The following is a 13,376-nucleotide window of genomic DNA, read 5'->3' as shown; positions in this document are numbered from 1 at the left end:
AGAAAGTTGGTGAGAATGCTGAAATCAAAGTCAGCCACAAACATTATTGACGTTATTTAAGTGCTGATAAATCACAGAGAGTTGGTGACAATGTTAAAGTCAAAGCAATCCACCAAAAATACAATGACACAATTTAAGTCCTTAAATAACAAAAGATCAGTGACAATAAGTCAAAGTCACAAAGGGTATAGTCCCAGTTTTAGTCCACAAAGTCACAATAGATCTGACAAAGTTTAGTCAAAAAAGTCAAAGTAGAACTGACAAAATTTAGTCTTATATGTAAAAGAAGATATGACAAAAATTTTAGTCTACAAAGTCAAAATAGAACTGAGAAAATTTAGTCCAAAAAGTCAAAGTAAGTCTGACAAAGTATATTCCACAAGTCAAAAAAGATCTATCAAAATTTAGTTCAAAAAGTCAAAATAGAACTGACAAATTCTAAGTCCACAAAGTAAAAGTAGAACTATAAAAATTTGGTCCACCAAGTCACAGTAAAACTGACAAAGTATTAGTATGAATAAGTCATAAATAAAAAGTTAGTGATCAATTTTAAGGAACAGTGAGTCATATTAAACTTCATGTAAGGCTCTTAAAACCACAATAGAAAAAGACAACATTTATTTTTAAATAATGCAAAAAAAAAACAAGTAAAATTCTAAAAAAATTAAAAAACTGTATCATAGGGTTTTGTACAGGCATGACATTTGAGTGATTATTTTTGAGTTTTTATAGTTTATCTGTTTCCAAATGCTGCAATCTTTATTGTAGGTTGTAATGATTAAGTTTTTTTTTGATATTTAAGTGCATTTTCATAGTTTTAGTAAACAAAATAAAAAACAGTGATTATTAAAACACAAATTTTAAAAACTAAAATACCATTTGTTAAAAATTGTTTAGTATTTTTTTAAATTTTTTTAAAAACATTTTCTTAAATAAACAACATTAATAGTTTTAAACCAGTTAAAATTTTGGTATAATTAATTAATTTACTTTATCTTGATTATGAAGGGAGGGTTTATCTTCAAACAAAAAGGCAAAGGAGAAGTAAAGTGAACATTGTCTTTTAAAAGATGAAGAAGAGAAAGTGTAACCTGATATCAAACTGCATTTCATAACTACTTAAGTTTTGAGAAAGTTTTGAGTTAACTTGTATGTTCATCTAAGCGCTTATGAGAAAGCTTGCAAGATTACGTGTTAACTGATATAAGTTTATATAAGGAGAAAATAAAGAGCAGTCATGAGTTTACTGATGCAAGTTTACATTAATATATTACAGCCATATATATTAACAACAGTTAGAGCAGGAAGGAATTCTAGCCACAGCCTGCTGCAGTTAACATGTTATTCAAGAAAATTCATTTCTATTGTTTCTTGTGTTATATAATGTATTTTTTAAGTTATATTGCTTTTTATATGTACTTTTTATTTACATTCTAAGTAGTTAAAACTTATTTTATACATTTGTAAAATTAATTTCTGGTAGATTAAATCTTGTGTAAAAGTTTAGACCACATAAAAGGTATTCTCTAAAGTGTGATGTTTTTTTATATTTTTTTTCAGTGTTTGCAATTGTTCTTTAATACAATATGTTCATTCATGTCTAACTATTGTTTAATATCAGTATTTAGTTAAAATTTTAAATTTGGTTTTGAGTGTGGTTGTACACTAGTTTAGAACACAAAATATTTTTAAACTTTTAATTTGTTTTATCTATATGCTTCAAGTTTTGAATATTAAAGTAGTTATCTTTTTTATGGTGTTTAAAGTTTATACACTTGTTATTCATATAATTGTTTGTTTTAACTAAAAAAGTCTATTTTTATATTTTGATATTTATATATATACAAATGTTATTCTTCAATTTAACTACATTTATACAAATGCTTTATCAATTTTTGCACAGGGTTTTAATTATTTTTTTAGAATCACAGTCTAACTATCTATTCTTGGGTAAAACTAAGCAAGTGCCTGATTTTGTATTAAGTCGATTTCCTAATATATAAATGCTCAATTTAGTTTGATTTTATTTAATCTATTTTAACCATTTGTTCAATAAACCCTACTAACATAAGGTTTTAAAATGGGAAATATACTTTTATTTTTCTTTCAAGGAAGATATTATTTAAGTAAACAGATTTCATGTATTATTAGCCGAGAAATTTACCATTTAAAGTTATTTTTTTTTTGATGATTTTTTTTTACTTACTCAAATCAGTAAACTAAACCATTCAAGGTTTTAATGTTGCATGCTTTTAAATTTACCTATTAATACAGATTACAGTAACCTCTCGCATCTTTACGCACTTGTGGCGTTACGCACTCTCGTTTAGTTACGCATTTTAGAATTCTTAAAACTCAAAAAAATATTTTATTAATTTTTTTTTAGTATTGCTCAAATTAAGTTTATTGTATATTTTTAATTTAAAATGTGTTTTTAAATGCTAACTCACCTCTCTATATCTTTAGACTTTGTTAACTTATGTTCCTTGACTAGTAGATAAACCTTTAGTTATACCTCAGTATATCAGAAGTTTTGTTAACAATAAGAGATTAAATTTAAGTTTATCCTTATGTTGTCAAAGGTCAAATTAAAAAAGGTTGTTGTAACATAAACAATTTTTATTAAAAATATTTCTTATATCTTATATATTTTTGTTCAAAAGAAGAAACCTATTACAGCACGGAAATGCATATTATTTTAAAAGACTATAGAAACAGGTTTTAATATAGACATCACACCATCTTAATTGTAAACAAATGCTTAATTATAAATTGAATTTGCTAAATACAATAGAATATAAATGTTAAGTATCAAAAAAGTCACATATAAATAAAGATTAAAATAAAGTCTACTTATAATTAAAATTATTAAAATTTTTGTACAGGTATTTAAACTTTATATAAATTTAAATCCTTTTTTTTAATAGATGTATAGTTTTATATTTTGTTTTAATATTTATAAATAAAGAAAAACAAATTATTAAAAGTGGAAAAGTCTCCTGTCTGCTTTAACTAGAAGCAATATCGAAAAACAGTCATTAGAGTAAGTATATTTGGTACCTCTCGTATCTTTACGATCTCTCATATCTTTACGCACTTTTTCTGAGGACACAAAGTGCGTAAATAAGCGAGAGGTTACTGTATTTATTTAACAAAATAGTTAGCAAGGAGCGTGAACTTAGCTTATAAGATTTTTTTAGGAATTTTGTAAAAATGTCCAAACTTAAGACCAAATTATGTCCTTATCTTAATAGCTAATTAAAAACTTTTTTTATTCTAAAGCACGGTCCTTTGTCTTTAATTAAAAAATAAATCCATTGAATTGGGGTTTGACTTTTGAATAGGGTCCCTTTAAAATTTTTGTATTTTTTCTAGTTTTTTATTTGTAGAACTTTTTCTTCAAAAATCATTATTTTTTTAATTTTTTTTCTTAAACAAAACGAGTTTAATGATGTTATAATATAAAAAAAAAATTTTCAATTTTCTTTTTTATATCATAAATCTATATTTAGCTTGTAAAACCTTTTCTTACAAAACAATTATTTTTTTCAATTTTTTTTTTATATACATACTTATTAAAATGAGTTTAATGATGTTATATATTAAAAAAAAAATATTTTTTTTTCAACTTTTTTTATACTTAAGCCATAAACTTTTCAGAAAATTTCCATTTTTGCACGATTTTCGTTTTTCAGATATACAACCTTTTACGCAAAAATAATAAATTTTTTTAGTAATTTTTATTTTTAACAGACTTGTATAGTTATGTTTTTTGATATTGTGATATATTTTTCCCAGTTTATTATTGCTTTTAAAATATATTACCTATACAAGTTTTACCTAAATTATTAGCAACGCTGTTTAAGGGATTTCTTGCTGAAAGTGCTAAGAGTTTAGGTAAATCTTGTATGGGTCATATCTTTTAAAAGCAATAATAAACTAGAAAAAGATATCACAATATCATAAAACATAACTATACAAGTCTCAAGGACCGTTCTTAAAAAAAAACTAATTAGCTATTAAGATAAGGACATAATTGGGTTTTAAGTTTGGATATTTTACAAAATTCCTAAAAAACGCTCTCAAGCTTAGTTCATGCTCGTTAGTTAGCATCGATTGGAAGTACACTGATATTTGTAAAGCAAGAAGTAAATAATGACTATAGCGATGTTCAAAACAATTCTAAATAATCATTTTTTTTATATATTTTATAATTTATTTTTATTGTATTTTATAAAATAATTTTTAAATGCTTTTGAAACTTAATACAAAAAACTTTGGTACTTAATTGTTTTATAAAGTATTGTCTAATATTTAAACTAGTATTTATTTTATATTGATCTCTTTTGCAATTTTTAAATTATTTTTTGAAAAAAAAAACAATAAATTTGTATAATAAATATAATAAATTAATTCAGTTAAACCTGAGTCTTTAAAAAATTTAATCATAATAATTACAGGTTTATAAAATAACTATGAATACTCTAAACCAAATGCAAATTTCTTCAAAACTTGGAAACCTAAGTGGTTATCACAAAACGGAAAAAGATAATCATTTTTGCAATCTGTGCAAAGAAAACACTAAAAAACGCGTTGATGTTCTGAAAACAGGTATGATATAGTTATAACATTAATATATGTTTTTATATTTTTATATTATAATATATGTTTGTTTATATGTATTTCAGTGTCATAAAATTTATATATGTTTGTATGTCAGTGGCGTCGCGTGAAACATTGGAGCAGAGGCTCGACTTTAAATAAAATTATTATTAAGTATTGTAAAAAAGTTTCTACTATTTTGCTATAAATCTGTTAAAACTATTATTTTTTAATTTAAGTTTTTTTCACAAACGATATGTTGTTATTACAGTAGTTTTGTTCTACTAAGTTAGGTTTCAAACATGTTAAACTAAGGGGTTTTTAGAAAAACTTGTGAGTTTCCCCTAACAAAAATACCACGCGTCGCTACAAGTATACATAACAATTTATATTCTAAACAATTTATTAACTAGTATTATCAAACTGTAATTAATGTTAAACAATTTTTAGCATTTTCTTAATTTTTATTACGCAACGTTATGGACCCGAGCATCAAAGCAAAAACAAGTTTAAGAGGAGAGGCAATAAAAAAATATGTAACGAAATAACTAACACATGCTAATCTATTATAAAATTATATTTGCAAACATCAGCAGAGCAATAATTTAAAAATAAACATTAAAACTATTGATTTTCATTATATGATAGTAAAAAAAAGTACTTGTTAAACGACGTGGAGATTTATGTTCAAAAAACAGATTTTGTTTACAAGTCGTATTTTATTTACACTAGAAACAGTTTTGACAAAAGTTGTGTTTTTATATTTTTTAAACTAAAAACATTTTTAACCTAAACCTATGTAAAACATAATATGGTTACAATTAAAAAAAATGAGCTTTATCGTTCACTACATTTTCAACTTCTATAAATGATAATGAAAGATAAATTCTTTTAATTTTTGATAATAGCAGTTTATCTGATTTAAGTTTAACAAATATAATATTGGCTTAATTTACTTGTTTCAAAAAAAGCAGTTTATAATAGTGTTAAAACATGTCTAAAATGCTAAAATTTGATAAAATTACTTTTATATATAGTAGAAACGTACTTTAACTATAAGTATTCGTAAAAAGTATTTCTACCTTGCATTTCTAAATGTATGTGTACTTTATTATTATCAAAAATCATAATTTGAAATGTCTTCTATCTTAAGTCGTTTCGTAAGTCTTAATGAACTATTTAAAAATGCATATTCACAGAAAATATCAAGTCTGACGTTGAAAAATCTGCAGTGTCCATAAAAACAAGCAAAATTTTCTTGGATGAAGATGAAGAAAACGAAAGTTGCGATCAATTAGAAAAGTGTATTCAAGTCGAGAATGCTACTATGTTATACTCCTTCTCACACTACTTCAACATCCCCAAGTTGTCTGAGACATCTCTGCGTTGCATCGAGCGGCATTTCCAAACCGTTGCTGACTCTCCTGACTTTTTAGAGCTGCAACCGCTGGCTGTCAAGAAAATACTAGCGAGCTCCAAGCTGTGCGCGGACTCGGAACTTGAGACGGTCAACGCGGCAAACGGCTGGTTGCGTCACGATCCCGCTGAACGCGGCGAGCATGCCAAAGACCTTTTGACCAGGGTGCGCCTCTCGCTACTGTCGGCACCTGCGCTGAACCACGTACTGAGCGAAGCAACGCCGATGGGCATGGACGGCAGGTGCCGCGAAATTATCAAAGCCCTTGGAACGAACGGCGAGGATTGCCGGGAAAGAACCACAAGCAGGTACTGCAGTAAAGGCAATTTTAAAATAATGATTGTCGGTGGTGAACACAGAAATCGTGCAGTCAGAAATGTTTTTACCATCGATGCTGATAATCTTTCCGACGTAAAAACTTTGCCTTCATTAAATCATGGAAGAATGTTTGCTAGCACTGTTTGTGTAAAAGGCGAAGTTTACGTTTTCGGTGGCGTTGATTATAACTCAAACCCAGTGATGTCTGTGGAAAGATATTCAACTGCTACCAATGCTTGGAATGTTATAGCTCAAATGTATGACGATCGTATAGGTTTTTGTGCATGTTCGTTTTTAAACAAAGTCTACTGTATAGGAGGGTTCGATTCCTCAAAAGTTGAAACTGACTTCTGTGTTGAGTTTGACACGACAAGCAAAACGTGGAAAGAAGTGGCTGGAATGCGCCAAGAAAGGCGCCACGCGTCGTGTGCTGTCTTTGAAGGAAAAATTGTCGTTACGGGTGGGTCCAACAATGGGCCGTTGTTGAACACTGTTGAGGCATACGATCCTATTGACGGTTCATGGGCAAGCATGCCCAACATGATTAAAAGAAGAATGAAACACAAGTCAGCTGTTGTCCGGAACAAATTGTTTTTACTTTTGGGTGCCGATGAAGATGCCGTTGAAGTGTTTGACTCACATTGCAACCGATTTGCTCTTGTAAGACCTCATCCTAAAGGTCATTACGCCCGCTCTATTAGAAATCAATTATTTTTTAGCAAAGACGCCATTTTAGTGGGCAGAAAAATCCTGTTTTTTAGGAAATTCGTACAATTTGTTGTACAATATGACGTTCAAAATGACGAATGGTCATACAAAGATTATGAGAAGCCACCATACTTGTTCTATTCCTGCGTTAAAGTATAAAGGCCAAGTTATAAGTTCTTGAGGAAAGATTGGCGTAGTGTGTCATCTCATGTGTTTAAAAAAAACTTTATCAGTTTGATCTTCACACTTTGCAAAATTTTTATGTTTCGGTATTAGTGAAAACTTTTCATTCTTAATATAAGTTCTACTATAGTATGGTATTATTATTAAACTTGCTGTGTTTTTTAACTTAGGTAGGTTGTTAAATAATTTTCAAGATGTTTAGAAAAAAAAATTAAACACCACAGTTTATTTATTATTGATAATTGTACCAGTTTATTAAATTTTAAACAAAAAAAAGTTAATGTTTCTTATTTAATTACAACGTATATTACTTTTTTTTTGTTATTGAAGTATTTTTCAATAAACTTAAGTTTCTTTTAGTTTAATAATTTTTCTGGTTATCTTATTCTACTAAGTAAAATATAGATAGAAAATAATATCAGATACTAGTAAAATAGCTAAATATTTTGACTAAAACTTACAGTTACAAACCCACAAATAAAAGTTTTCATTTTGCATAGATCTTATATAATATTCATACTCATTTAAAGTGATAGAACTTGAATAAAAACGTTATTTGTTTAAAACAATCTTTCGATTATTAGAATAACAATACGAATATTAATTAGTTTCACCTTAAATACATTTTTTGTCATAATTATTTTCTGTGTTAACTAGATTTTTATTTATAAAAATGTTACATCAAATACAGAAAACAAAAATACCTTATATTTCCTACATATATAACTAATACGTTCTTATGCTCTTGTTTTATGCTCAGTAGTTGCTAATGCTTATAGTTGGCAAGTTTAGTCGTTGCTTGAAGATTCAATCACAGCTCCGGAGGTGTTTGTTCTGCGGATAATGTTCCGTTACCAACGTTCAAACTTTAAAATCTCAAATTTGTACCAGCATAATAACTATGAGTAATTGTGTTTGAGCTGTTACGTCACTATAATTTTTTGTTACAGCTGCAATCGTAGCTTGAATGGTAAACAAGTTTTTCTGCAACGGTAAACAGGTCACATATCCACATCAGCTTACTATCTGTTTAGTTTTCATAGAAGTTATTTCTCAGTTTATTTATACTTCTTTAAACTAATACAATTTCTTTTTTAACCTAGCAGGTTCTATTACAAAACATTATTTATATAATTAGTTCTCAACCGATCAATACACCAAAAATTGAAATCAATTTACACCCGATCCGATAGTTTAAATGCAGCTATCTTTTTTATTTAAAATTTGAAATTAAATAAAGAAATTATATGATAGTTATAGGCCAGCTATCGTCCTAAATCGACTGTGCATATTACGTTTTAAAGCAACTAATTATGTAATCGAAACAAAAACAAAGTTTACAAACTTATTGATACCACAAAAAAAGTGTAATAATAAAAAACTAACAAAAATAAGTTAATTTAGATACTCATTTCATCTTCTACTTCCGTATCTTAAAGTGTTGTTTTTACCTATCTTTATTTCTTCTGTTTATATAGAATACAACCACTTTTCATGGTTATTTGCTCTTCTAACTCATCAGTGCTGACACTCAGAACTTCAGGTCGCGCTGTATGACGTCATTAACACGCAGTGGTTTACCGTGGTTTAACAACGACCGACTTGATATGCACCAAATGTGATTCGCTCTTCACCAGCCTACTCCTGCGCCAGCTGAGAGTAGAGTGCACGGTGGTGAGAACGTCTAAACCCTCCTCGTATCTGAACTTTTCTCGTCATCCGACTCTGAAGACACGACGGAGGCATTTTAGGTGTTTATTTTCTTCCCCCTTCCTTGTTTCGTTCCAAACGCTTGACGTTTGGTTGTCCCAGACGAACAAACCTGACGACTTACCAGTTCGACTATTGAGTTCCGTGTCCAATCATACACTTTACGCAACATTTAAGCAATGGCATACCAATTTTTTTCACATTTTAAATACCATTGTCATTGATCTTGATTACTGGTAACAATAACTATACATCGTTAAAATAGAAACAGGTTACATGAAACATAATTAATTAAAAAAAAAATTTATTCAGTTTAGTTTGATGTAAAGTTATTTTAGACTTTATTTTGTGTAAAACTGGCAAAATAGGAATTGAAAATTCTTTGTATAAATTACATTGAAATTACCAAAAATTGAATAAAGTAAACTTTTAGCCGTTGATATATAAACAATATTACTGTTTGAAAATAGAAGTACGGTTTACTTTTGACGAGCGTAATTTCCGCAACTTTTGCTTTTATTGGACCTGTTTTTTTTTATAAGTACTTCAAAAATTTTGTATATTTTTTACTTAAAATGTTTTTGTTAAGACGTTTTTTTTACTATTTGTTTGTTAGTAAAACAGCAAATATATAGTATTTATTTGTAAACCTATTTTTTCTTTAAATATTAAAGTTTAAAATTTTCTAATTATTTTTAATAAAAATGCTTCATACCTTATTCTAGCAATCGTATATACTTATGTAACTTTTAGGAAAAAAAATCGCTTTTCTTTGAGCATATTTGACTATTCTTATAACACTATACTAAAAGATAGTTCTTCTCTTTAGAAACATATAGTAGTGTCTAAATTTACTTATTTGATAAGATGTTCAAACAAATTCAATTAAAACTATTATTGAACTAAATCTTTCTATTTATAAATTTATAAGTTTAAGTTGAAATTGTTTTTTTGAATACAACATAATTTCTTTAAAAAAGCCTAGATAAAAAAGCCTAGTTGAAAAATAATACTTTTAGAGTACCTAAGCTTTATTTTTGTTATCCGCTACGTGGTGTTAGCAAGCGTTTTAGCAAGCAACGAGCTATGAAGCGTAGCAAACCGCTCAAAACGTTCGTTCGTAGTAAAGCTACCAAACCACGTTTTTACTCTCTCCTCTATATGACTGGTGATGATAAGGCAAGATATAAAAAAGAGAAATTTCAGCTAGCACTGCTGATGATAAAAAGTTCAACAATAACTCGGCAGTTCAAGTTTGCCACCTCGTGATTATATTTTAGACGCATTTATTATTACAAATTGTTAGTTTTAAAGTTTTGAAAACAAGTTAAATTGTTCATTTACAATATTATTTTTTTTTTCATTTAAATCTGTTTTAAACAGTGTTCTACAACTTTAATACTGCTAACACAATTTAAAGTTACTATTTTATTTAAAAAACATTTTCATAGTTAAGTTTGTTAATTTGCTACTTAAAAACCACAAGTAACTTTTTTGGCTTTAAACTTAAAACAATTTTTACAAGTTTTGAAATCATGCCAGCTCTTACATTATTTATATTAAGAATAAAAGCAATGTTTTTATATTTAAAACTAAAGATTAAAATGAACGAGTTTGAGTTCATTTGTTAGTTTGAGTTCATTCGACCTTTTAACTGAAAAAGCAACTTATCTGGAATATAAGTAAAGAGATAAAAAAAAATTCCACTTAAAATTTTTAGCGACAACAAATTTAATATTGAGAAGTTTTTAGTAGGAATTATTTGATACTCGGTTGTACTATGACTTAAATGATGAGAAAACTAGCGTGGCGAAACTTGGTTTAACTGACATGGTTAAAGCTTAAACAATTTTTTCAAAGTTTTTTATTGTTGAACTTAAAAATAAAGTTTTATTTTTAATATTTTGCAATAAAAAAATTTTACGGGATATTTTGAATCAGATACCTATTAAGGTTCTATTTATTGATAATAAAAAGGTAATCATTTTTTGTTTAATAAATGTAGTAAGTTTATTCTAATCAGATATAAAATGTATTGCTGCTTTGTTAATACTTTATAACTTATCGTTAAAGCTTATCTTTAATTGCAATACATTAAAAAAAAAATTTAAAAAAGATAAAAGTCTAAAAGAATCAAGACAGGAATTAAATATACCGTGAGACAAACCCAAGTTAATAAAAAGTTTTGATCATACATTAGTCTAGTTTCAAATGTGATATACTTGATATTTTGATTTATAATTTACAAATTTCTCTTTATTTTTACAACTAATACAATTAACTTAGCTAAACTTGACTAAAACTTTATGTTTCGCGTAAAGGCTATCAATAAAATATAATTTTACAAAGTTTAGATTAAGGTTTTGTAATACACGTTTTTCAAAATAACTAGCAATGTATTTTACCAAACAGCGTAAACTAGTAAACTTTACTTTTAACAGATAGTATTAATTAATAGCTGTACGTTTTATCAACACACCTTATAACTATTTACTTTACAAACACTACTACAAACGCTTTCCAAATAGCTTAAGTTCGTAAAGTTTACTGTAGATCAAGAACTTAGATAACTTAAGCTTACACGACTGTAAGTTTTAAGCAGCATTTTAAATAACAAAAATGTTTTATTCTACTTTTATACTGTTTAAATAGCACGAACAGAGAACTAAAACTATTCTATTTCAGTTCAGGCTTTTTTTAGTTTTGATTCATTTTTATACGTTAGTTTGTTATGTAGATATTTCAATTTTAACTTAACAAATCTGAAACATATTTTCTATTTTTAAAGATGTTGCAGTATGTTTTAAGATATATATTTAGAAGCAACTTTTTTTTCAACCTGTAAATGTACAACGATTTAGCTATACTTAACAAGATTTCCGTTTAATAAAATTATTTTCCGTTGAAAAAATCTATCTTATCTTTCAAAAATAATCGTTAAAACTGTATTACACTTTTATAACAACGACAGTTTTTCAAAAAAAAAAAAAAAAACAAACAAACGCTTATTTAAGAAACAAAAATAAAAGATAAAAAATTAATTTCTATTTAACTAATCATTAAACTAGTGAAGATGATATTTTTTCAAGATTATTTGTAATTTAGCTTTGAAAAACCTCTTAAGATATTCTTTTACACTTCTATGATTTCATATACTTTCTGCATCTATATTTAAACGTTTTGCTTGTCGATTAAATTTAATATATTTTATAATATTTTTGCTTTAAAGTATTTTTTTTAACTATCGACTATCGTTTTATGTATATGTTCCAGCAGTTATGAGCTTTATTAAATCATAAAACAAGCTTGAACATCATCAAGTAATATTTTTCTACTTAAAATAATTTTTTTTAATATGAAAAATATTATATATTTAAATACTTTGACAAAAACTAGTTATTTTTACTGGTGTTTAAAACACAGAGTTTACAAAAAAAAACTTTTATTCAGGAACTTGATTCAATAAACCTTAAAACAATTATCTTCCAAAAAAAAAAGTACAAACTGTCGACTCTGAAAAAAAAAAGTAATCTTTTGAAAAGTAAAATAAAAAAAGTAACAACAGTAAGTAAATTGATGGTTTTAGTACGTTTAACTTAATCTAACAAAATGTTTTAATCTAATACCCAAATTTAAAACTAAGCAAACCATATATTAGTTCAAAATAACTTTATGTTTTGTCTACGTCGCAATTACAAAAAAATTATCTGTTAATTTTGTTTATACTTACAAAAAAAATGTTGTTTAGAAATGCGTTAAAAGCAGTGAACAACCGTTAACAGTTCAAGCATATTTTTAAAACAAAATATTTTTCACCGCGTGTTGGCAGCAAAGCGCAGCAACGCCGCCTCGGGAGCGAAAGAGCAGTCGAGTGGTCGAACGAGAGAAAATTTATTAGTTATTCGTGCCAATGCACTTAAACAGTTAACAAGTTATTCGCAATGTATTCAGCTACTTGCGCTCTTCGCGAAATTTCAACTTGAAATTTAAAAAGCAGCTCTTGAGTTATTTGTTATCCGTAAATTATTTTCAAGTTTTTTACTTAATTGTTTTTAAATATACTTTTATTTTTCTAATTAGCTCAGTTTGTAAAGTAGTTAGTAAAAAGAGGAGCTGCCGCTTTTTTGCCTGAAATTAAAGGTGTGTGTTTAGTGGCTTGCTGTTGTTTAAACAACCAGCTACCTAGCTTGGTTAGTAGTTGGTTAATAGAAATAGAGAAGAAGCAACTTATAAACAGATATGTTAGTTAAAGATATCAAAGTAGGTTTTTCTTCAAGTCAGTCAGTTTTGTTAAATTCAATGCCTTTGTGTTGAATTAAACACCTTTATGTTTAAGAGGAATAGTTTTATCTCTTAATGTAGCTTTTCAAAGCTGCCATGCAAGTACAACAGAGGTATGACTTTGCACTATCACTATATATTTAAATTACATAAAGCA

General features: G+C 27.2%; 1 protein-coding gene across 1 annotated transcript; it reads left to right on the top strand.

The window, feature by feature from the left end:
- The first annotated feature begins 4,475 nt into the window (after positions 1-4,475).
- Positions 4,476-7,204, top strand: LOC145832611 (kelch-like protein 26). The gene is made up of 2 exons (XM_082939914.1): positions 4,476-4,611; positions 5,802-7,204. The coding sequence occupies exons 1-2, from the start codon at positions 4,476-4,478 to the stop codon at positions 7,202-7,204; spliced, it is 1,539 nt and encodes a 512-aa protein (XP_082796040.1).
- Positions 7,205-13,376: the final 6,172 nt, after the last annotated feature.

This window comes from Thalia democratica, chromosome 3, assembly GCF_965202585.1.
Source record: "Thalia democratica chromosome 3, ktThaDemo2.hap1.1, whole genome shotgun sequence".
Classification (NCBI taxonomy): Eukaryota; Metazoa; Chordata; class Thaliacea; order Salpida; family Salpidae; genus Thalia; species Thalia democratica.
This window is presented reverse-complemented; position numbering and strand designations above follow the sequence as displayed.

Excerpts from the sequence above, each read along its gene's own strand:
- LOC145832611 (XM_082939914.1), top strand. The coding sequence starts at position 4,476 with ATGAATACTCTAAACCAAATGCAAATTTCTTCAAAACTTGGAAACCTA. Across the intron at positions 4,612-5,801 it reads CGTTGATGTTCTGAAAACAG|AAAATATCAAGTCTGACGTT; the intron begins GTATGATATAGT and ends GCATATTCACAG.